The sequence below is a fragment of the Neocloeon triangulifer genome, unplaced genomic scaffold, assembly GCF_031216515.1.
Source record: "Neocloeon triangulifer isolate White Clay Creek 2 clone unplaced genomic scaffold, ASM3121651v1 ptg000014l, whole genome shotgun sequence".
Classification (NCBI taxonomy): domain Eukaryota; kingdom Metazoa; phylum Arthropoda; class Insecta; order Ephemeroptera; family Baetidae; genus Neocloeon; species Neocloeon triangulifer.
Window position 1 is genome coordinate 654,720 of NW_026775556.1, and position 20,142 is coordinate 674,861.

Consider the following 20,142-nt stretch of genomic DNA (forward strand, 5'->3'; position numbering starts at 1 on the left):
TTTCAAAATTTGTAAATTATTTCTCAAGTGCCTCGCAAATGTATCTAAATTTGGAGTTCTCGTCAAAGTCGTAGAGAAAAGCGTGAGTTCCGTTGAGAAAAACAGCCACGGCATGTTCACTTTTGTTTGCATTGTCTGGCTGTCCATCCGCCCAAATGGCCTCTTTCCGCAAAAGTCTCTTGGCGCTGCAGAATCCGTAATTTCCTTCGCAACCCGCGTCCGAGCCCGACGTCCAGAAAAAATCTTGGAAAGCGGTCGCTGCATTTAAAAACAATAACTTCATTAGAAATAATTACCGAAAAGTAATTTTCGGCAACTGGCGCTGCGTGAAAGTCAACTCGTTTGAATATTTTGCATCGACATAAAGCATTTTTATATCTTATATAAAAGGATTTTTAAATTACATTTTTGATCAACAAACTTCACCTTTAGTTGCGGCAATAACTGATTTATATTTGTAGTCGTACTCCAGACTGAGCAGATTCATCCCCAACTGGCAACACGCTTGAATCGCGCCTTGAAACTTTAATCAAGATCAATTTTTGCGCTTTTCCAAAGTGTCCGACTTTTACTGTTTTGTTGATTCTTTGAAAGCTGAAGAGAAATTGTCTTCCGTTGTAGGTGTACCAAGTGCCATGTAATGTTGGCTCTATGAGAATTAAGTTTTTCTTTAGATTTTCCAGCGTAAATCATTATTCTTACTGCTCAAATATTGTCCCTTGGCGTCGCTTGTGAAGAGTGATAGCTGAAAATTGAGCCTTATAAATTCGCCCAGATATATTCTTTTTTGTTACGTTTTTTGCGCATGTTATGTTGGGACAAAGAGGTTCCGAGCAAGCAGGTGCCGGGGTCGGTGGACTCTTGAATAATGTAAAAGAATAATACAAATTTTTAATTTTTATATATTTTTCATCAATTTCTTTTACCTGGCAAGCAAAATATGATAATTCGTTACACAAATTGCTTGAAAATTGGGAATTGCTTGCTTTGAATTGAACACATTTTCTGTCGTCCGTGATTTGTGGCAATGCGATCAATTTGTCCACGGTAATGGGACCATTTTGCGCGCACCACGAAATTTGGCTTGTTGCATTTCCTTTAAAAGCGGATGTCCAAAAGTTTTTCAAAATATTGACAGATTTGAGATAATTTGCAAAACAATCGAGTTTTTTCACGCTTTTGAAAGATAAAGGCTCCATTCTGAATCGTCGACATTTCATTAAATTGTCTTCCCAGGACGACTTTTACAGAATAGGAAAACAATAATTAAATATAAAATAAAATATATTCACACTTTTACACACCAGAGTTTTTCCTAGCAAAAACTGCTGTTCGCACGATTGAACCCATAAACCGTACCCATCAGGATCTTTTATACAAATTTTATCACTTTCCTTTCTTCTTGTGAGTTTTATGCATAAATAATTTTGATTTTTACCATTTAAAGTTCCATCGGAGTTGAAGAGCGTATGCTCCTTTTACATACAAAAACTCTTGTTTACAAATAAATCGATTTTATAGTCATTAAAGCTACGTTTGGCAGTATTTTGGTGGCGCACGTAGGATCCATTTGAATCTGTTAATGTGTTTCGCGAATTTATTGCCAATATTTTTTTAATTCAATCTCTGGCTACAACTCACAAGAGGAACTGCTGTTGTTGTTGGTGGTAGTGTTGGTTGAGTTGTCCGCAAGTTTTCACTCTTTGCAGTGATGTCTGTTGACTGAACAATTTTGCCATTATTTGTGCTCACCTATTGTTTATTGTTTTATTTTAGTCACCAAAGTTGAATAATTTGTAATTAAAAGTCCCGGCGTTGAACTTTCCTGCGTTTCGGAAACACTGAAAAGATGCTTTTCTTAAACAATTGCAGAAGAAAACTTCAAACATACTCTGCTGAATTTGACGATTGTATTTCTTCTATTGATTGCGTCATTTCTTCAACTTCTGAACTCGTTATCTCCCCTGTTTTTTCAGCCTCTTGATCGTCTATTATTGTTGCTTTTGTTGGTTTCGACTTTTTTCATAATTTTAAATAAAAGCTGCGAAATAAAATCCAACTAACCTTGTCTGAAGTTGAAGTGACGTTTTCAGGCTTTTCATTTTTGCTGGAAAATCCAAAGCAACTTTGTAAACCGCAGCACTTTACAATTTTGCTTCGTCTTGAACTTCTTCTGTTGGCTACAAATTAACACAGTCAAAAACTCTGAATTTATAAATCTGTATTTTCAAACAAGGAGAGAGCCTTCTGATGTAAACTGCAGCATCGACGTCATAAATTTCAAGTGCCTAAATCATTCTTGCGATAAGAAGTTTTTGTGTAAAACTGTGCAACTTTTTTATACCAAATGGATAATAATTAAGGAAAACAGGTGCACGAAAACGTCCATGCTCTTGCGTCCTATCAAAAGTTACATGTTGCATTACATTCTTGGTGTCCTACCGCTTTCATATGTCTGGTGTTTGCAGTGCATAGCGGGACTTCCCAGTCGGAAACTACAAAACGGCAAAAAGCGAATTCTATGGGCATTTCAAATAGACAGTCACACATTTATTTTGCTTCACATCAGCCTAGAAATAACATTGGACAGAAAAATTATTTCTGGGATGATTTATAAAAATATTTTTTCGTTCCTTCGGATTAAAAGAGATGAGAATTTACTTACATAATAATGAACTATTAAAAGTAAATTATTTTGCGAATGGAAAATGTTGTTCACTTCCTATTTCCATATGAGTGGAAAACCCATCCGTTACACAATGGTTTTTTTCCTTTAGCGTTGACGCAGACAAGATTTTATTTTTATTTGTATAGAAAAATCAGATGGATCAAAATTTGTGTAAAATTAGTTAAATTTAAAAATTTGAATCCTTCACATTATACTTAAAAATTGAAACATAATATAATATTTAAACTTTTTTCTTTCAGCAATCTAATTATTATTGATGTATTTATTACCCTCTTCAATGAGCAAACGAATGACATTAATCTAAAACTTTTACATAATAAAAACAAAAACCCATTTCAATTTGCATTTAATATCTTTTTTACCTGCATGAAATCAACTTTTTTTATACTGACACGTAATATGATTTCTGCATTTTGTACATTATCATGATGATTATAATTTTTGTTTCTCTTTGTTTGTTTTGCAAAAAGTTTTTCTTAATATGCGGTCGACTGTTCTAATATAAAAAACGTACTAAACTTGTCATTTTAGTTGCAAATTGTGTTTTGCTTTTAAGAGCTCGAGGAAGATGGAAAACATCAAGGTAAAGGGCCTTTGTGTCACTTTTTCCCGCCGTCCGTGCGGTCCGTGCCTTCAGGACAGGAGACTTGTAAAAGTTCTCTCGCTTTATATTTATTTTCAACGTTTCCCACCTCTATCAGCTAGCGAGAGATTATTTTGATAAAAAATTTTAATCTAATAAAATATTTAAATTATTAACCTTGATTGATGCGCACCATTGCACAAAATTCTTTACATTTTTTCTCGTAACTTTAATGCTAATTCGTGAGTCAAAGCATCCAATTACCTTTCTTTGACTTGGATTTTTTCTGGCTAAAAAAAATTAGGCCACGCGATGGTTAAATTTAATTAAGTAAATAGTTACAAAACTATACAATATAGAGACAAAAGCTAGATGATTAGTAAATAATTGATTAAATTTATTAGTCATTCAATTACAACAACTTTTTATGAAATCATTTTACGCCGATGAAAGTTTTCATATCTTTTTAATTCGTCCAGGGAAAAAATGGGAAAAGTCTTGCTGGTTTGAAACTTGAATCCAATTTTATTTACTTTATTTCGCACTTGTCTACTCGCAAAGTGCAAATTCAACCATGCTTGATTCATCATACGTTAATAACACTGACGACTGCAGTTTTAGAGCGTACGAGTTGTAAGTCAAGTTCGTCTCGATCACTGAAACGTAAGAGTCCAGACTGAAGGGCAGGGAGGACAAACACCAGCGCGGGTTGTTCACATTGCCCCTCCTGCTCGCGGCGAGCCACGTGAACTTTATTGCACCTATGGCCCCTGAGAATATGAAATAGATGAAATCATTTGTACAAAAATTCTTCTTCTGCGTACGTATTTCCTTTTTCAAGCACGCAACTTCCGCTACGTTGTCAATGGTCACCAATTGAAGGCCAAAAGTGTTGCAAAAAGTGTAGCCTTCTGAGAGGGACATCTGTTTAAAATTGATTTTTATGCTTCTTTAAACTCATCTCCGCGGCTTTATACTTTCTTTTGGGATAGCAAGTACTTCCTTCCACAAGCAATAAAAAGATAGCCGCCAGTGATGGTTTGGTTCGCTGTAATCAAGATTTAATGTTTCTTTTTTGGTAAAAATAACTCCAAAATTACTTGTAGTTGAATCAAACAGCTGCTTCAAAGTTACCTGGAAAGTTTCAAACGATTCAAAATATCGCCATAACAACGGATCGGATTTTCACACATTAATTACGCCAGGGACAATTTCAGTACAGATTTCCGCTGGAGGAAATTCCACCTTTTCCTGGAAAGGAATCTGATTGAATAATTTGGGCTTAAAAATTGAAGCAAATATACAATAGGCATTGACTTGTCGATAGCCGAGATGACGCCGCTCAAAACGTCCGGAGCTTTTTCCTTTGTGCACTGAATCATTTGCGCCGCCTTATCGCACTCGTCCATCATGCCCGCTGTTTTTGAAATTTGATATTTCAATTAATAGAATCGACGCAATTTAGAAATCCAATTACATGTTGATTTTTGGCACTCGTCTTTGACGTCCATATTTTTCTTCAACTCGTCCAGATTTCCATTGGCATTTTTTTCCAAAATAGCCAACACATCATTGTCCACCATGATTCCATTCACAATCTTTCATCAAAAGTTTAATTATTTTATTAATAAAATTAATTTTACTTTTAACCAGTCCTGAATTTTCTCCAAGGCATTTCAAAAAACACTGAGTTTATCAGAGTTATTTTCTGGCCAGACAAAAAAAAAAGAATTCACCTTCAAACGCAGATCGTACGATGTCATGTTGAGCAAACCATCAAATTCAACTTTTTATTTAATTCAATATTGCATTTAAAATTTAAAATTTTATATTGAAATAAACCTTGGCTGATGTTGTAGGCCAACGCACACTCGCTTCTTATCGCTTCTCCGCCCGACGAAGCATTTGACGAATCGCGAGCCTGAATTTTTTAATTTTAAATTCAAACTAAACTAATTTTTTATTGCCTCGCAAATGTATCTAAATTTGGAGTTCTCGTCAAAGTCGTAGCGAAAAGCGTGAGTTCCGTTGAGAAAAACAGCCACGGCATGTTCGCTTTTGTTTGCATTGTCTGGCTGTCCATCCGCCCAAATGGCCTCTTTCCGCAAAAGTCTCTTGGCGCTGCAGAATCCGTAATTTCCTTCGCAACCCGCGTCCGAGCCCGACGTCCAGAAAAAATCTTGGAAAGCGGTCGCTGCATTTAAAAATAAAAACTTCATCAGAAATAATTACCGAAAAGTAATTTTCGGCAACTGGCGCTGCGTGAAAGTCAACTCGTTTGAATATTTTGCATCAATGCATATTTTTTGACATAAAGTATTTTTATATGTTATTTAAAAGGATTTTTAAATTAAATTTTTGATCACCAAACTTCACCTTTAGTTGCGGCAATAACTGATTTATATTTGTAGTCGTACTCCAGACTGAGCAGATTCATCCCCAACTGGCAACACGCTTGAATCGCGCCTTGAAACTTTAATCAAGATCAATTTTTGCGCTTTTCCAAAGTGTCCGACTTTTACTGTTTTGTTGATTCTTTGAAAGCTGAAGAGAAATTGTCTTCCGTTGTAGGTGTACCAAGTGCCATGTAATGTTGGCTCTATGAGAATTAAGTTTTTCTTTAGATTTTCCAGCGTAAATCATTATTCTTACTGCTCAAATATTGTCCCTTGGCGTCGCTTGTGAAGAGTGATAGCTGAAAATTGAGCTTTATAAATTCGCCCAGATATATTCTTTTTTGTTACGTTTTTTGCGCATGTTATGTTGGGACAAAGAGGTTCCGAGCAAGCAGGTGCCGGGGTCGGTGGACTCTTGAATAATGTAAAAGAATTATAAAAATTTTTAATTTTATATATTTTTCATCAATTTCTTTTACCTGGCAAGCAAAATATGATAATTCGTTACACAAATTGCTCGAAAATTGGGAATTGCTTGCTTTGAATTGAACACATTTTCTGTCGTCCGTGATTTGTGGCATCGCAATGGACTTGTCCACGGTAATGGGACCGTTTTGCGCGCACCACGAAATTTGGCTTGTTGTATTTCCTTTGAAAGCGGACGACCAAAAGTTTTTTGAAATATTGACAGAATTCAGATAATTTGCAAAACAATCGAGTTTTTTCACGCTTTCAAAGGATAAAGGCTCCATTCCGATTTGTCGACACTTCATCACATTCTCTTGCCAGGTTGCCTTTTAATGGAAAGTGCAATAATAATTAAATATAAAATATTTATATACACATAATATTTAGCAAACCAAAGTTTTCCCCAGCAAAAACTGCTGTTCGCATGACTGAACCCATAAACCGTACCCATCAGGATCTTAAATACATATTTTATCACTTTTCTTTCTTTTTGTGCTTTTTTGTGTTTAAATTTTTTTACCATTTAAAGTTCCGTCAGAGTTGAACAGTGCTTGCTCCTTTTATATTTAAAAAAAACTATTGTTTACAAAAAAGTTGATTTTATAATCGTTAAAGTTACATTTGGCAGTATTTTGGTGGCGCACGTGGGGTCCATTCGAATCTGATAATTTTTTTCCGCATTTATTGCCATAATATGTTTTTAATTCAAACTCTGGCTGCCACTCACAAGAGGAACTGCTGTTGTTGGTGGTGGTATTGAGGTCCGCAAGTTTTCACTCTTTGCAGTGCTGCCTGTTGACTTACCAATGTTCTTGCTCTCCTCTTGTTTTTTTTTAGTCCCCAAAGCTGAAAAATTTGTAATTAACAGACCCGGCGTTGAACTTTCCTGCGTTTCCGAATATCTTAAAAGATTCTTCTCTTAATCACTCCTGGATGGAAAACTGAAAATACTGCTCTGCTGAATTTGTAGACTGAGTTTCTTCAACTTTCGAACTCTCTCCTGTTTTTTCATCATTTGTGGGTGAAGTCGTACTTTGAACCAGTTCCGTTTGTTCAACCTCATGATCGTTCATTGTTGTTGCTTTTGATGATTTCAACTTTTTGTCTTCATAATTTTAATAAAAGCTGTAAAAAAACATCAAACTAACCTTGTTTGAAGTGACGTTGGACATTTCATGTTTTTCATTTTTGCTGGAAATTCCTAAGCAACTTGGTAAGCTGCAGCACTTTATTATTTTGCTTCGTCTTGGACTTCTTCTGTGAGCTGAAAATTAACAGTCAAAAACTCTGTATAAATTTATAAATCTGTATTTTCAAACAAGGAGAGAGCCTTCTTATGTAAACTGCAGCATCGACGTCATAAATTTCAAGTGCCTAAATCATTGCTGTGATATTAAGAAGGTATTATAAAAACTGTGCATCTCCTTTTATACCAAATTGATAATAACTAATAAGGAAAATAGGAATCGAACAAAAAAGTTCATGCTCTTGCGTCCTATCGAAAGTTACATTACATTCCTGGTGTCCTCCTTTTTCATATTTGATTTTTGTGGTAACGGGACTCCCCAGTCGGAAATTACAAAATAAAAAATGCGAATTTTATGAGCATTTCAAATGAACAAACGAACATTTATTTTGCTACACATTAAGAAAAATATGGCATAGGGCGGGGAAATATTATTTATGGGATTATTCAAATATTATGACGTTCATCTGAATTTAAAAAAAAATGTAATTACATAAATGAATAATTTTGCGAATGTAAAACTTTGTTGACTGTCTGTTTTCATATATGAGTGGAAAATCCAGCAGTAAAACCCATTCGTTGCAAAATTATTACTTTCCTCTAGCGTTGACGCAGATCTGACGCAGAAAAGAGTTTTTTTTTTTTAAATTGTTTTCTTATAAAGTCAGATGGGATCAAAAGTAGTTAAATTTAATCCTTCCTATTTTATACATATTATCATTGTTGTTTATGTTTAATTTGTCCACATTGCACAAAAAAAATCAAAATATTTGAATATTTGTTCAACAATCTTATTATTCGTGATTTGAATTTTAAGTCGGCTTCCTCGATAGGTTTTGTGAGTTGTTTATAGTTTAAGAAAAACAATAAATATCCTGATCTACATGTTTCGAGGGAAAGCCAACTTTCAATTCAAATCACCACGAATCAAACCTCGTTCGTGAAATTCTACTACAAAACCTTATTATTATTCTTATCATTGATTTATTTATCGCTGTCTTAAATATGCAAAAAATGTCACGGTCATATAAATTTACAACATAAACACATTCCAATTCGCATTCAATAATTTTTTACTGTGATATCTACTTGTTTTATGCTGAGACGCCCTGAGACGTATTTCAGCATTTTGTTGTGAGGTGCGTAATGTAATTTTAATTGAGGGGTAAATATGGTAAATAATTATCGATAATTATGTTGCGATTTTCCAAATCAGTTGTGTAGATAGTTTGGTATTTTTTTTTTCATTTTTTATTATATATATATTTATAAATTTACGCGACTTATAGATCTGATATAAAATTGATAAAATTATCTAAAACTTGATAGACGAGCACAGACGAGCACGAGGAAAAGATACAAACTTCCGAGTGTGAGAGGCCCTTGGTATCACTTTTCCCGCCATCCATGCGACGCGCGCGCCATCTACACCCATCATCAAAAGAACAAAACTGAACACTGAACGCATCTTACCCTATTGTTTACATCGGAATGGGGTGAAATTTTTCTCGATTTGGACTCATTTCGTGATTTGCATTTTAAAAGTTTATCCTCCTCTGTTTGCGATAGGTAAGTGAACGATAAAAAGATGATTAGCCCTGCTAAGTCACCGCATCTTTTTAAGGTGTTCTATTCCAAAAAAATTGATGTGTACATTTCATTTCTTGAGATAATATTATAATTTTGAATGAAAATTTTTGATTTTGTCCTTTTTGATCATGCCTTAAAAACTGTAAAATTTCCACCCAAGTGAGCAGCAAAGATGGAACCGATAGATGATGTAATAGGAAATTCGTGCAAAGACTACTCTTCTTCCGAGGCTGTCGATGATGGTGGGTGTAAAAAGCTTGATTTCTTATGTATGCATCATACATTAAAAAATCCATTATTATAATAGAATTGCTGATTGTTGCGGTGATTGAGCCCAAAGTTACTGACGAGGATGTTGAAAAAGCCCGTGGTCTCAAATTGCCAGACTCATTCTATGCCTACGAGCAACGACCTGCTTGCAGTGGTTGCAGGGGCTGCGAAAATGAAGGCGATGATGCAAGCCCTACCACAGAAAAAGATCAAGATGAGGAGCAAAGTATTTGCATTTGAATTTTCTTTTAGTATTTGTTGACCAAATAAATTAATGTTTTTAGTGTTCGCCCAAAGAGCAAAACTTTATCAATACGACTCTGAAAGCAGGAAATGGATTGAACAAGGAGTCGGAGAGATGAAATTGCTCTACCACCAGGCCAGTGGCAGGTACAGACTTCTGCTGCGCGAAGAGCAGGTCCAAAAGGTTGTGCTGAACCAGTTGCTCACAACAGACTTAGAGATGAAACCCAAGAAACAGACTAAGAATGCTCTTTTGTGGTCTGGATTCAACCATGCTGAAGGAGAGGGAAAATTTGAAGAACTTGCAATCAAATTTAAAGTATGCACCAACAATGTTACAATAAATTTTTACTCAATTATATTTTAAATTATTTACAGAATCAGGAATTGGTTGACAATTTCAGAGAAAAGATTGAAGAAGCCAAAGAGCAGTTAGCCTCAATGGAGACGAAACCTGCTCCTTTGGCCAGCAAGCTTAAAGGGCTAACCAACCCAAACTCTGCTCCTTTTGCTAACAAAGAAGACACTGACAAGGAAGAAACCTTTTCTGGTTACGAACAAATGGAAGTGATGGATGAGGAAACCATATAGGGGCACAGTGCCTGACATAATATTATTGCCTTCATGCAATAATTGAGTATAAAATCTAAAAACTCTTGTTTGCTATTTGATGACTAATGAAAGGCCAAGATGGAATAATTTAAGATATAAGTCGCCTATTTTTATCTAAACAAGATTTTGAAATGTTGATATCATTTTAAAATATTTCAAATTTTACTCTAAATTGTTTGTGAAAGTGATACAGCGGATAAGAGGCATCATACAGGAGTTGTGGTTGCCATAAAAATGCGCGGGACAGGCGCGCACCCTTTCGAAAAATCTCATGTTGGACATTTCAAATAATATGTTTGCTGTCTTTACTCCATCCGACTCCATCAAAGATATGTAAATTTAGCAATGCGCAACAGAGTCGGCGACGCTTTCCCTTTTCTAGGTTTTAACGGCTTATGATATTTTAATAGTTGCATAACAATATTATAGTGTTTTAAAGTTCACACTTTTATTTTGACACTGGTACAAAATAGCAAATTTCACTTTGACTTTAATGTTCGCCGCACTTTGACGGTCACTGGCGGAGTGTGTTGAGGAAGTTGGACAGATCGTACTCTTCATCGTACTGTGAAGCGTCCCACAGGTCGGGCAGGGTGGACAGGACGCTGCTGACCGAAGCCGCCTTTGCTCCAGACCCTGAAGATCCGCCGCCCTCCTCCTCCCTTCCCTTGTTCAGCGAGAACAGCTCCATCAGCTGCGCAAACACAAATTTCACACATTATTATTTTCCTATATTTTTTCCTAATAAAAGCACAAAATTGCTGTGGGATATTGACAAATAACCCTTTCATCAGACCCAGGCATTCTAAATGAGTCCTACATATCAATAAGCCCAATAAATCTGTGATAAAGATTTTTCTCATTTAAAAACCAAACTGGTAAATCTTATATTCATGTGTGAGAAAGTGAACAAATTTTATAGATGAAACCTTTTAACTTTGATGAAAAAATTAAGCTTTTTTAAACAAGTTTTTGCCTTTTGTCTACCAAAAAGAGAGTCAATATTTTCATCCAAAAAGAATGACGTATTTTAACCAAATTTAGAGACGCAACCAGGACGACAATCCTTTCAGATCTAAATTACTTTTGCAAAGCAGATAAATTCTACTTAGGTCATGGAATTTTTTTGAGCAATAGATTTATCAAAGAAATCCTTTCAAAAATTTCTATATAAAATAGGCTAAAATGCAGCTTTGCATAAAAATAAATCTCGAAAAATATGCCCGCCATGGTTAATAATTAAACAAATTCTGATTAAAACTCTTTTCCTACCTGGACTCCGCCCATGGCCTCCAAACTCTTGTTCTCGCTGTTGATCACGGTGTTTGCCGTCAGCAGTTTGAACTTTTGCAGTCTGCGTTTTAGGAGAGGAAAATAAATAATTAAAATAAAATTAATTTCATTAGAAAAATACCCCATGATTTTTTCCTCGAGGGTGGCGCGCGTGATGAGGCGGTAGACGTTCACGACCTTGCGCTGACCAATGCGGTGTGCCCTGTCCATGGCCTGCAGGTCCTTCATGGGGTTCCAGTCGTGCTCGACGAAGACGACCGTGTCGGCGCCGGTCAAGTTGAGGCCGAGGCCGCCAACCTGGGTGGTCAGCAGTAGCACGTCGATGGAGGGGTCGCTGTTGAAGCGCGACACAATCGAGTGGCGCTGTCCGGGAGGGACCGTCCCGTCCAGCCGCAGGTACGTCACCCCGGGCATGTGCCTCTTCAAAAGGTCCCTCTCCACAATGTCCAGCATCGCCTTCAGCTGGCAGAAAATGAGCGCCCGGTGCTGCTTGACCACCAACTCCTGCGTCTGCTCGCTCTCCTCTGCCCCGATTCCACAGTCCACCAGCAGTTGTCTGCAAATGATTAATTCATATTTAAATACAGAATGTCATAATAATAATTCAAGAAAAATATTTGAATTTTAAAGAATTCTTAGGAAATTATTGGGTAATTTCTGCCCATTGAAATGTACATTTGCAGTTTTAATGTCAAGAATTTCACCTCAAGGCAGGCAACTTGGCGGCGTGCTGGATGTCTGCGAGTGACGAGCCCTGCTGCTTCAGCTGCTGTTGGATTCTCTCAAACTGCGGATGCTGCGGCGTCAGAACTAGTTTCGGGTGGTTGCAAACGTTTTGCAAATAATGTAACGCCTGAAATTCAAAATTTTGTCAGAATTTACATTAGTATCTAATATTTCTTTGCATTTCTTTCTTTTTAAATCATTTGTTTTCATTAAACTTGATTTAAGTTAAAATTGAAGGAAAAAGGGGGAATTGAAAAGGAAATTAGTTCCTGGGGGTAGAGGCTGCAAAATTAACTTTTCCCTCTGTCAGCACACTTTCTTGGTGCTGAGGAAGAAACTCATTTTGAAGCCTCCATTTCACTTGGCTCTGGAAATATTATTTATTTTACTTTTTCCCTTTTTTCTTAAATTATTTCTTCTATCTCTACTAAAATAATATAAATGCTTCTTAATGGATCCTAATTTCTGGGTAAAGAATTTGTAGATAATTAATTTTTGTTTCTTTAGAATTTAATTTCGACCTGGAAAATGTGGTAGCGGTTGGGGACAGAAGAGGAGCCGGAGGAGTCTGCCGAAGCCCTGCTGATGGAGTCGTTGAGGCTTTGATGCGCCCTGGAGCGCTGGAAGTCCTCGTAGAGCTGCTGCTGAAGGGGGCTCAGCTCGCAGATGTAGTCCTGCGTGATCTTGGGCGGCAGGTCCTTCAACACGTCCTCCTTCATTCGTCGCAGCAGGAACGGCAGCACTTGTCTGTGCAGAGATTCCATTGCCAGCACCCCTGGTATGTATTTTATTTAATTTTCATTTAAAGGTAAAAATCTCAAGAAGACAAACCGGCTTCCTGCTCCTTGGGGCTGCTCTTGGGGTCGCGGCTCGCAAGAATGGGGCGGCTGTAGCGGGCAGTGAACTGGCGCTCGGTGCCCAGGAAACTGGGCATCAGGAAGTCGAAGAGTGACCACAACTCCAGGACATTGTTCTGGATAGGGGTGCCTGAGAGGATGAGCCGGTGGTTTGCCACCAACTGCTTGATTGCCTTCGAAGACTTAAAAGTTTTTTTATTAAAAAATAGATTAAATTGTAAGAATAAATAATTTAGTCTTACTTTGGTTTTGCCGTTTTTGATGACGTGGCCCTCGTCCAAAATGCAGTAGTTCCACTTGATTGAGCTGAAGAAGGAGATGTCCTTGCGCACAATGTCGTACGAGGCGACTATCAGGTTGTGCTGTTTGACTCGGCTGCGCAACCTTGGGAGTTATAAAATGGATTTTATTAATTTTATAACATTAAAATTAAAAAGCCATATGCTTTACAAATTTTCTTAGCAATTATTATCAATTGGTTTTATAATGTCCTTATGTTTAAAAAAATAATGCTAGAATAACAAAAAAAATTAAAAATTACAGTTAGGATTAAAAGATGCAAAGAGAAATATTTACTAACAAAAATTTAAATGTGAACATTTTAACAAACCTAATTCAAAACTTAATTTCAATAAATAAATTACTTTTCTCGCTCGTTGGGTGGTCCAACGTACTGCAAAGGGTTGAGGTACTTTTTGGAGAGGAATTTGGCAACTTCGTCGACCCAGTGTCCGGTGAGGGTGGGCGGACAAACGACCAAAGAGGGCAGCGGCGAGTACTCGGGCAGTCGGGTGCGTCGGAAGTTTTCGGCGCGCGTCCAGTGGTCGCCGGCGAGGATGCAGATGGACTGCAGGGTCTTGCCGAGGCCCATGTCGTCGCACAGGATGCCGTGCAGGTTGTAGCGGTTGAGGAAGGAAAGCCAGTTGACGCCGGCCTGCTGGTAGGAGCGCAGCTCGGCCTTGAGCGGCACCGGCACCTTGTAGTCCTCGATGGTGCTCGGGCTGAAGAGCTGCCGCAGGAAGAGGCGCTGCTCTTCACGTCGCGCCCCCAGACACGCCTCCAGGCCTTCCGCCTCCGCCACCGCGCCGTCCAGCGGCATCAGCTGGATCAGCGTGGCAAAGCTGTGCGTCGCCATCATCCGGACAGACGCGTTTTGGTCACTCATTCGACCTGGCAAATTACAAATTTGAAGAAATTTCAAGAAAATTATTTTTAATATTAATTAATTTCATGAAAGCTCCGCAATGGATCACAATTTTGGGAAAGATTTTGTAAATAATGAAAATTATATTGATGAAGAATAAATCCCAAAAGAAATCTTTAATTGTTGACTCTTCAAATTATTTATTTACTTATTTTTAAATTAAAAACTTGAAAAAGCCAATAAATAAATAATGAATTACCCAAGACTGGAACAGCAAGAAGAACGGCGTAGGGAACAACCTGGATTCCGAGTAGGTCAACAAGACAGGCAATGCATTCGATGCCGCCCTGTCTCCAAGTCTCTTCTGAGGACTCTAAAAGTGGCAAAACGCGCTCCACCAGAGCTGTCACAACCGCCACAGAGTCCAGTTTGCCTAAGACGGCCAAAACGCGCGCACTCATGTGACGAACGGCGCGAAAATTGTGACTCAACATGCCGCAAAACGACAAAAGACCTTCCTCAATCTAAGGAAAGAAGCAAAAAAAAAAAAATACTTTTATCTTAACAGTTTAAAAGATATTTTTAAAAAAAGTTTTAATTTAATTTTCAGAAAATACAAGATTTTCAACAATTACTTAAATTATTTGTAGAATTTTTTTAATTCATTTTAATTTATAGCACAAAAATAAATACTCCAGAATTACCTGAGGTCTTAAAGCCTGATTCAAACTGGGCAGGACAACTTCTAAGACTTGGAGACCAGCAATCAAACTTTCTGCCACTGCTTTTTTCTCAGCAGCAGTACCTAAAGTTTTTTTATTCTTTGGTCAAAACTCGATATGAAATTCAAAATCTACCATCGGCTGGAGATGGAGGCAGTCTGGTGGCTGAGAGCAGAGTTTCCCAAAAGGTGGGCAGTTTCTGTGGCAATTCCGCACCAAAATGCGCCGTTATGGCACTCAGTCCCAGGGTGGCGCCCTGACGCATCAACTCTCTTGCCCGTTGAGCCTGCCAAAGTTCATTTAATGAAAAAGGGCAGAGTAAATATTAAGTATGAAACCTCGTCCTCGGTGCACATGAGTTCCTCGAGGGCAAATTCAGGAGAGGCTACAACGGCGGCCGGTCTTCCAGGACCTCTGCCTGTGACGGAGGTGGCGCGCTTCAGGACAGCCCTTTCAGCATTCTTCTGCTGATTGATCAGGGTCAGGATGCCTAGCGTGTTGCTCGGAATGTTGATGCTCGCTTGCGCGTCACCTTTCAACTCCTTTGACTCATCCTTAAATTTGAATAAATATATTTCATTTTTCTTAATTTTACTTCTTAAATTAAAAATCATTAAATACGCAGCAATAATAATGTTAGTAAATTTCAAGTCGAGCTATTTAAATTTAATTACTTAAAAAAAAACCTTTGAAAAAGCTAATTGAACCTTCCTTAGTCTAATCTTGGAATAATTAATTGTGCCTACCATAATGACAGGAGTGAATTCAGGGTCGGCACGTAGGAATACGCACAGGTTGGTCACAATTTTTGAGTTTGGCGACGGCGTTCGACCAACACACCTGTCCATCAGCCGCGTCAGTTGCTCAGCGGCCAGTCTCTGATGGCGAAAAAGTCTGAACTTCGATACAAAATCAGAGTAGTGCTAATTTTTTACTTGGAACATTTCGTTCTGCTCCTTCTTGATCGCCTCCATCAGTGGTTTGACAACAGGGTGAAGCTTTTCTGGTAGGCAGCCCATGCTCACTATGGCTCCGGCAATCGCAGCTTGGGTTCTGCAAAGGAAAATGTGAAGATTTTTATAATAAATTAATATGAAATAAGAATGCAACTTAAAAAAATAGTTCAAACTTAACACTTTTGATTCTGAAAATAATTGTACAATGTAAAAATAAATAAACTTACGTAATTGCAAGGGATGATTGGTGGAGGCTGGTCTGTGAGACCGAGTGTTGGATGGCGGCTCGACGCTGCTCGAGCGTTTCTGCAGTCTTGGGTTTGAGTTTGGCGTTGGCCACGGTCTGCTGGGTGGTGGCGCCCGAGAGCTGCGAGATCTGCTCGAGGGTGAGCACCGAACCCTCGGAATGGGCCACCGGCACCTGGTAGTGGCGCAGCATTGCCACAAAATCCTTTGTCTCCTGCAGCAGTTTTGTGAACGTCACGGCGATCTCGTCAAAGTAGACGCTCTCGGACAGGCACTGCTGCAGACGCGCCACCAGCTCCGAGTGGGACGCCTCCTCCGGCTCAACCTGCGCCCACCACCGCACCACCAGACCCACCACCAGCCTCTGCAGCGACGACTTTGACTGCAAATGCACCAGTAGCACCTTAAATTGACAAGATTTACGTTTTAGATTAACAATTTCATACATGAAAAATATAAAGCATAATTTTAACAACATTATTATGGAGGATTTTAAATTTATTGAATTCTTTTTGACTAAATTTACACAAAAATTGAACTTCAATGCATATAGCATGATAGACTTTTCGTTAATTAATTTTCTACTAAAACTTATCCAAAGACAAAATACTCCAAACTGCTGCACTTCAATGACCTATAATTGAACATTAAAATAATTACTTTGACGTAGCATTCAATAGGAGGAGTTCCTGGCACGCCTTCGAGGCCTGGAAAGGGTTTGACTAAGTAGACTGAGAGTTTGCCCAGCATGCGGCTCGCCATGCAGCGCGCCCTGACCACACTCAACTCTGACCCTGGTGAGTCTCCGCCGCCGATGAACCACTTTGGCTCGGCCACAGTCATGTGATTCTCGTCGGACTCGCCAGGGACACAATTTGACTTCTTGCTTGACTTGTTCTGTAACAAAAATTAAAAAGGATCTTTTAATTATTATGCCAAATTTTAGTTTGACTAAATAAAAAATTATTGTAAAAATAGCAGCCCAGTTAAAACATTTGTATTACGATGAATTTGATGAAAACTTTCAGGTAAGTTTATTTCGTTATTCACTTACCATTTTGGCTTTAATGAGTATGGAGGGGTCGAAGGGGATTTTGTGAGACTGCATGGCAAGGCAGAGCCAGGAGCTGGCGACCGGACACGCAGCCATCAGGACTTCCTCCAAAGGGCAGTTCCTCAGCAATTTTTCCCAGACCTATGAAGAACAAAAAAGTGAAAAAAATTACAGTTCCATAATTTCAAACCTGCTCTGCAAGGGTCTGGATTTCAGGGTTGGTTTCCAACAGGGCTCTTTGGTAGATGTGCCTGAGGGCGTCCTGCAGGAGGGAGGGGGCGGTGGGGTCGACGGGCACGCCGAGAGTGGTGATCGAGTTGGCCAGCGTGGACAGGGTCTGCAGGGTGGACCTTCGGACAGCCGAGGAGGTGTGGCCGAGGAAGGGCCACAGCTGTGGAAGGCGCTGCTGCAGGTGCAGGGCCTCACTGTCCGTGGGCGGCCGCTGCGCCACCAGGGCGGCCAGCAGGGCCATGTAGCTGTTGCTGGCGGCTGCCAGTTCGTCCTGCTCGGCCAGCAGGGTCCACAGACGGTCGACGGTGGGGCCGAGCTGCTCGGGGAAACGCGCGGCCAACTCGGAGGCGGCCGGCACCAGGGCGGCCGCCGCCACCGCCCCCACGTCCTCGACAGGGTCGTCGAGACCCCGCAGCATGTGTGGCAAGGAGGTGGGCAGCAAGCGGATGTCCTCACCACCCTTGACCGCCACCAGGTACTTGAGGCCAAGCAGTCCGCCGTGCCGAGCCTCCCACTCAGGTCGAGACAACAGACGCAGCACCGTCGCCACCACCTTCTGCACAGCCTCTGAACTCATCAGGCACGCCAATACACCTAGAAAACCATACAGATTTTTTTGTCAGTTACAAAAAAAAAAATAAGATTCTTATAAGTTCAGAAAATTTTTCTCAAATCTATCTAGCTGGAGGAATAAACCGCAAGAAAAATATTTCTTATTTTCCTTACCTAATGTTTGAGCACATGTTTCTCGGACAGGAGCAACAACCTGGTCGGAGACAAAGTCGCCAAACCTGTCGAGCGCCAACACACAGACAATCCTTAGGGCCACGTCCTCCAGCCACGCCTCATGGGCACCAGCCATCTGCAAATTCATCTGTGATTAACCTCTTTGGCAGTGGCAATTCAGTGTTACCCGAGTAGAGGTCATGTCGGCCGCCTTGCCAGCGCCCGCACCGTGCACCTTGAGCACCTCCCTGAGGGCCGTGGCCGCTCCGTGCCGCACCTCCCACGCAGAACTGAACAGGTCCTGGCCCAACTGTGCGCAGAACTCCTCAAAGGGCCATCCAGTGGCGTGCTTAAAGTGGCAAGAAGTCAGGTCAAAAGGTCATAAGGTTGTAAGTTTTTACCTCTTCCCAGAGAGCAGTTCCTTCGGTCGGACACTCGGCCGTGCTCAGGTCGTGTTCCTCTTGCTCCTGCTTGACCTCTACCTTGGGCCGCTTGCTTTCAGGGGCTTCTGCGTCCTCAGATGTCTCCTTCGACCTTTGCTTGGCCACCAGACGTGCCACCCGCTTGGCTCGGTTCATCTCACGTGAACTCAAACCGTCCCCTTGAGCAATGTTCAGAGCACTTTGCTGTAAAAATAGTTGACAATTAACTTATTAAAAAAAAATTGACAACAATTTAAATATTTTTATTTTTTTAAATTAAAAATATAGTTTCTTTTTTCAATTTAAACAAAGCATTTTGTTAAATTATGAGAAATTTTACTATTATCTTTAGTTAGATGTTTTTTTCTTCTTCAAAAAATTAATAATGAAATGGAAACAATTTATATTTTAAAAGCATAACTATAACAATTACTTTGCAGTTTTTCTCCTGCGGACAGGAGGGAATGAGGTCTTCGTCCGTGATGAGCCCTTCGGCAACCTCTGCATTTTCAGGGAGGCCGAGTGTGGCATTGAGAGCGGCCTTTTGACTGGCCAGTCTCTCAGCCGCACCCTCCTCCTTCATGTCCAGTTCAAACTCGTTGCCCTCTGAACCAACCAGGTGGTTGCCCTCCATGATGACCTTCTCTAGGTCGAAGGTCTCAAAGGTCAGCCTTCCTTCCGCACTCCCTTCACCTTCCTCTTCTGCAAAACAAAAATTTAATACCTTTGTAAATTACAAATCACGTTGAGAAGGACCTGTTTTGATTTGGGCAGGAGGAGGGTCCCACGGCGGGACGCTGCGGACGACGGCCTCGACCGCCTGTCCGGCGGCGATTCGAGTGTCCCAAGAGGGCGCCCTGAGCAAAAGGGAGATCCTGGCCAGCAGGTGGTGCAGGTCGTGCGGGTGCAACCGCTGCACCTGGCCCAACTGCTGGGCGGCCGCCTTCCTCGTCGCCGCCGAAGACCCGCTCTCGAGCAGCACAAACAGCCTGTCCAGTCGCGACGTCATGGTCAGGATTTATTCTCCTTGGACTCTCTTCTCGTCTCTCAAATCGCCATCCCTCGCCGAAAACTCACGTGTCACGCCTGCAAAGTACCAAGTCGAATCAATAATCAACTGACCTCGGTCGAGACCTGACTTCCCCCGGACACCCTGGCGTATGTGCCACACACACTGCTGTTCAGAAAGTTAAAACGGTACTTTCCTAGTACACACATGCACGTCTACGTACCGCTGTGGAGAGGCTCGCAGGCCGATCAAGGACACTTGCCCGTCCCTTCCGTCGTCCGTTCCATCGCCAGGTCGGCCCAGGTGATCCTTTTCTAATCAGGTTTTTCCAAAGGCCGGCACTTTTCTCTTCCTGTTCGACGTCCGTCTGTAGTCTGTATGCAAAGCAAATGTTATGGTACAAGACCACGCCCCCTTCCAACAGCCAATCGGAGCGAATGAACTGCTTTTTGAAAGTACCGTGTCAGCGAAGCCACGTGCAAACTTGTGACATCCCCGCGTCTTAAAATTTCGCCCTCTAACTTTATATCTTTTGCTCGACTTAAAAAACATATACATCGTAATAAGAGCTGAGCAAAATATGATGTAACTCAAGAGGAGCTACGCTTTTGGCACAAAATGAATAAGTCATAATTATATTATATAATTATGATGTGCCA

The 20,142-nt window shown here is 40.2% G+C and overlaps 4 protein-coding genes across 4 annotated transcripts; 1 reads left to right on the top strand and 3 right to left on the bottom strand.

Moving 5' to 3' along the window:
* Window positions 1-16: 16 nt before the first annotated feature.
* On the bottom strand, window positions 17-2,468 carry LOC132201452 (uncharacterized). The gene is made up of 15 exons (XM_059627626.1): window positions 2,345-2,468; window positions 2,234-2,288; window positions 2,065-2,180; window positions 1,892-2,016; window positions 1,781-1,841; window positions 1,642-1,722; window positions 1,535-1,576; window positions 1,439-1,475; window positions 1,305-1,369; window positions 927-1,241; window positions 795-860; window positions 703-745; window positions 573-649; window positions 427-523; window positions 17-258 (listed from the first exon to the last, which is right to left on the bottom strand). Exons 1-15 carry the CDS (start codon window positions 2,387-2,389, stop codon window positions 17-19), a joined length of 1,467 nt encoding a protein of 488 aa, XP_059483609.1. The 5' UTR covers window positions 2,390-2,468.
* A 1,333-nt stretch (window positions 2,469-3,801) lies between these two features.
* LOC132201456 (uncharacterized) lies at window positions 3,802-7,209 on the bottom strand. Its single transcript, XM_059627630.1, has 18 exons — window positions 7,088-7,209; window positions 6,864-7,038; window positions 6,756-6,797; window positions 6,657-6,693; window positions 6,529-6,593; window positions 6,148-6,462; window positions 6,017-6,082; window positions 5,925-5,967; window positions 5,795-5,871; window positions 5,649-5,745; window positions 5,240-5,466; window positions 4,750-4,870; window positions 4,577-4,689; window positions 4,464-4,523; window positions 4,373-4,406; window positions 4,250-4,320; window positions 4,097-4,196; window positions 3,802-4,042 (listed from the first exon to the last, which is right to left on the bottom strand). Exons 1-18 carry the CDS (start codon window positions 7,207-7,209, stop codon window positions 3,822-3,824), a joined length of 1,986 nt encoding a protein of 661 aa, XP_059483613.1. The 3' UTR covers window positions 3,802-3,821.
* A 1,509-nt stretch (window positions 7,210-8,718) lies between these two features.
* LOC132200394 (E3 SUMO-protein ligase RanBP2-like) lies at window positions 8,719-10,824 on the top strand. Its single transcript, XM_059625830.1, has 5 exons — window positions 8,719-8,951; window positions 9,133-9,214; window positions 9,280-9,468; window positions 9,527-9,804; window positions 9,864-10,824. Exons 2-5 carry the CDS (start codon window positions 9,145-9,147, stop codon window positions 10,074-10,076), a joined length of 750 nt encoding a protein of 249 aa, XP_059481813.1. The 5' UTR covers window positions 8,719-8,951; window positions 9,133-9,144; the 3' UTR covers window positions 10,077-10,824.
* LOC132200393 (TATA-binding protein-associated factor 172) lies at window positions 10,308-19,887 on the bottom strand. Its single transcript, XM_059625829.1, has 24 exons — window positions 19,707-19,887; window positions 19,231-19,560; window positions 18,908-19,176; window positions 18,454-18,678; window positions 18,240-18,401; window positions 18,053-18,188; window positions 17,286-17,920; window positions 17,096-17,236; window positions 16,702-16,938; window positions 16,023-16,444; window positions 15,775-15,892; window positions 15,586-15,717; window positions 15,178-15,393; window positions 14,975-15,125; window positions 14,822-14,922; window positions 14,377-14,641; window positions 13,618-14,143; window positions 13,216-13,357; window positions 12,948-13,155; window positions 12,638-12,891; window positions 12,095-12,243; window positions 11,512-11,946; window positions 11,370-11,451; window positions 10,308-10,791 (listed from the first exon to the last, which is right to left on the bottom strand). Exons 2-24 carry the CDS (start codon window positions 19,481-19,483, stop codon window positions 10,612-10,614), a joined length of 5,439 nt encoding a protein of 1,812 aa, XP_059481812.1. The 5' UTR covers window positions 19,484-19,560; window positions 19,707-19,887; the 3' UTR covers window positions 10,308-10,611.
* Window positions 19,888-20,142: the final 255 nt, after the last annotated feature.

What these genes read in the sequence shown, in the direction of transcription:
- LOC132200393 (XM_059625829.1), bottom strand. Translation starts at nt 19,483, where the DNA reads ATGACGTCGCGACTGGACAGGCTGTTTGTGCTGCTCGAGAGCGGGTCT. An exon ending in ATCAGGCTTTAAGACCTCAG is followed by an intron (nt 14,642 to 14,821) that starts GTAATTCTGGAG and finishes TTCTTTCCTTAG; the next exon opens with ATTGAGGAAGGTCTTTTGTC. An exon ending in CTCGAGGAAAAAATCATGGG is followed by an intron (nt 11,452 to 11,511) that starts GTATTTTTCTAA and finishes CCTAAAACGCAG; the next exon opens with ACTGCAAAAGTTCAAACTGC.
- LOC132201456 (XM_059627630.1), bottom strand. Translation starts at nt 7,209, where the DNA reads ATGAACGATCATGAGGTTGAACAAACGGAACTGGTTCAAAGTACGACT. An exon ending in TCTACAAATTCAGCAGAGCA is followed by an intron (nt 7,039 to 7,087) that starts GTATTTTCAGTT and finishes GAATCTTTTAAG; the next exon opens with ATATTCGGAAACGCAGGAAA. An exon ending in AGTTATTGCCGCAACTAAAG is followed by an intron (nt 5,467 to 5,648) that starts GTGAAGTTTGGT and finishes TTTTAAATGCAG; the next exon opens with CGACCGCTTTCCAAGATTTT.
- LOC132200394 (XM_059625830.1), top strand. Translation starts at nt 9,145, where the DNA reads ATGGAACCGATAGATGATGTAATAGGAAATTCGTGCAAAGACTACTCT. An exon ending in TTCCGAGGCTGTCGATGATG is followed by an intron (nt 9,215 to 9,279) that starts GTGGGTGTAAAA and finishes TTATTATAATAG; the next exon opens with AATTGCTGATTGTTGCGGTG. An exon ending in AACTTGCAATCAAATTTAAA is followed by an intron (nt 9,805 to 9,863) that starts GTATGCACCAAC and finishes AATTATTTACAG; the next exon opens with AATCAGGAATTGGTTGACAA.
- LOC132201452 (XM_059627626.1), bottom strand. Translation starts at nt 2,389, where the DNA reads ATGGACGTTTTCGTGCACCTGTTTTCCTTAATTATTATCCATTTG. An exon ending in CTCCGATGGAACTTTAAATG is followed by an intron (nt 1,370 to 1,438) that starts GTAAAAATCAAA and finishes TTTGTATAAAAG; the next exon opens with ATCCTGATGGGTACGGTTTA. An exon ending in ACATAACATGCGCAAAAAAC is followed by an intron (nt 746 to 794) that starts GTAACAAAAAAG and finishes CTCAATTTTCAG; the next exon opens with CTATCACTCTTCACAAGCGA.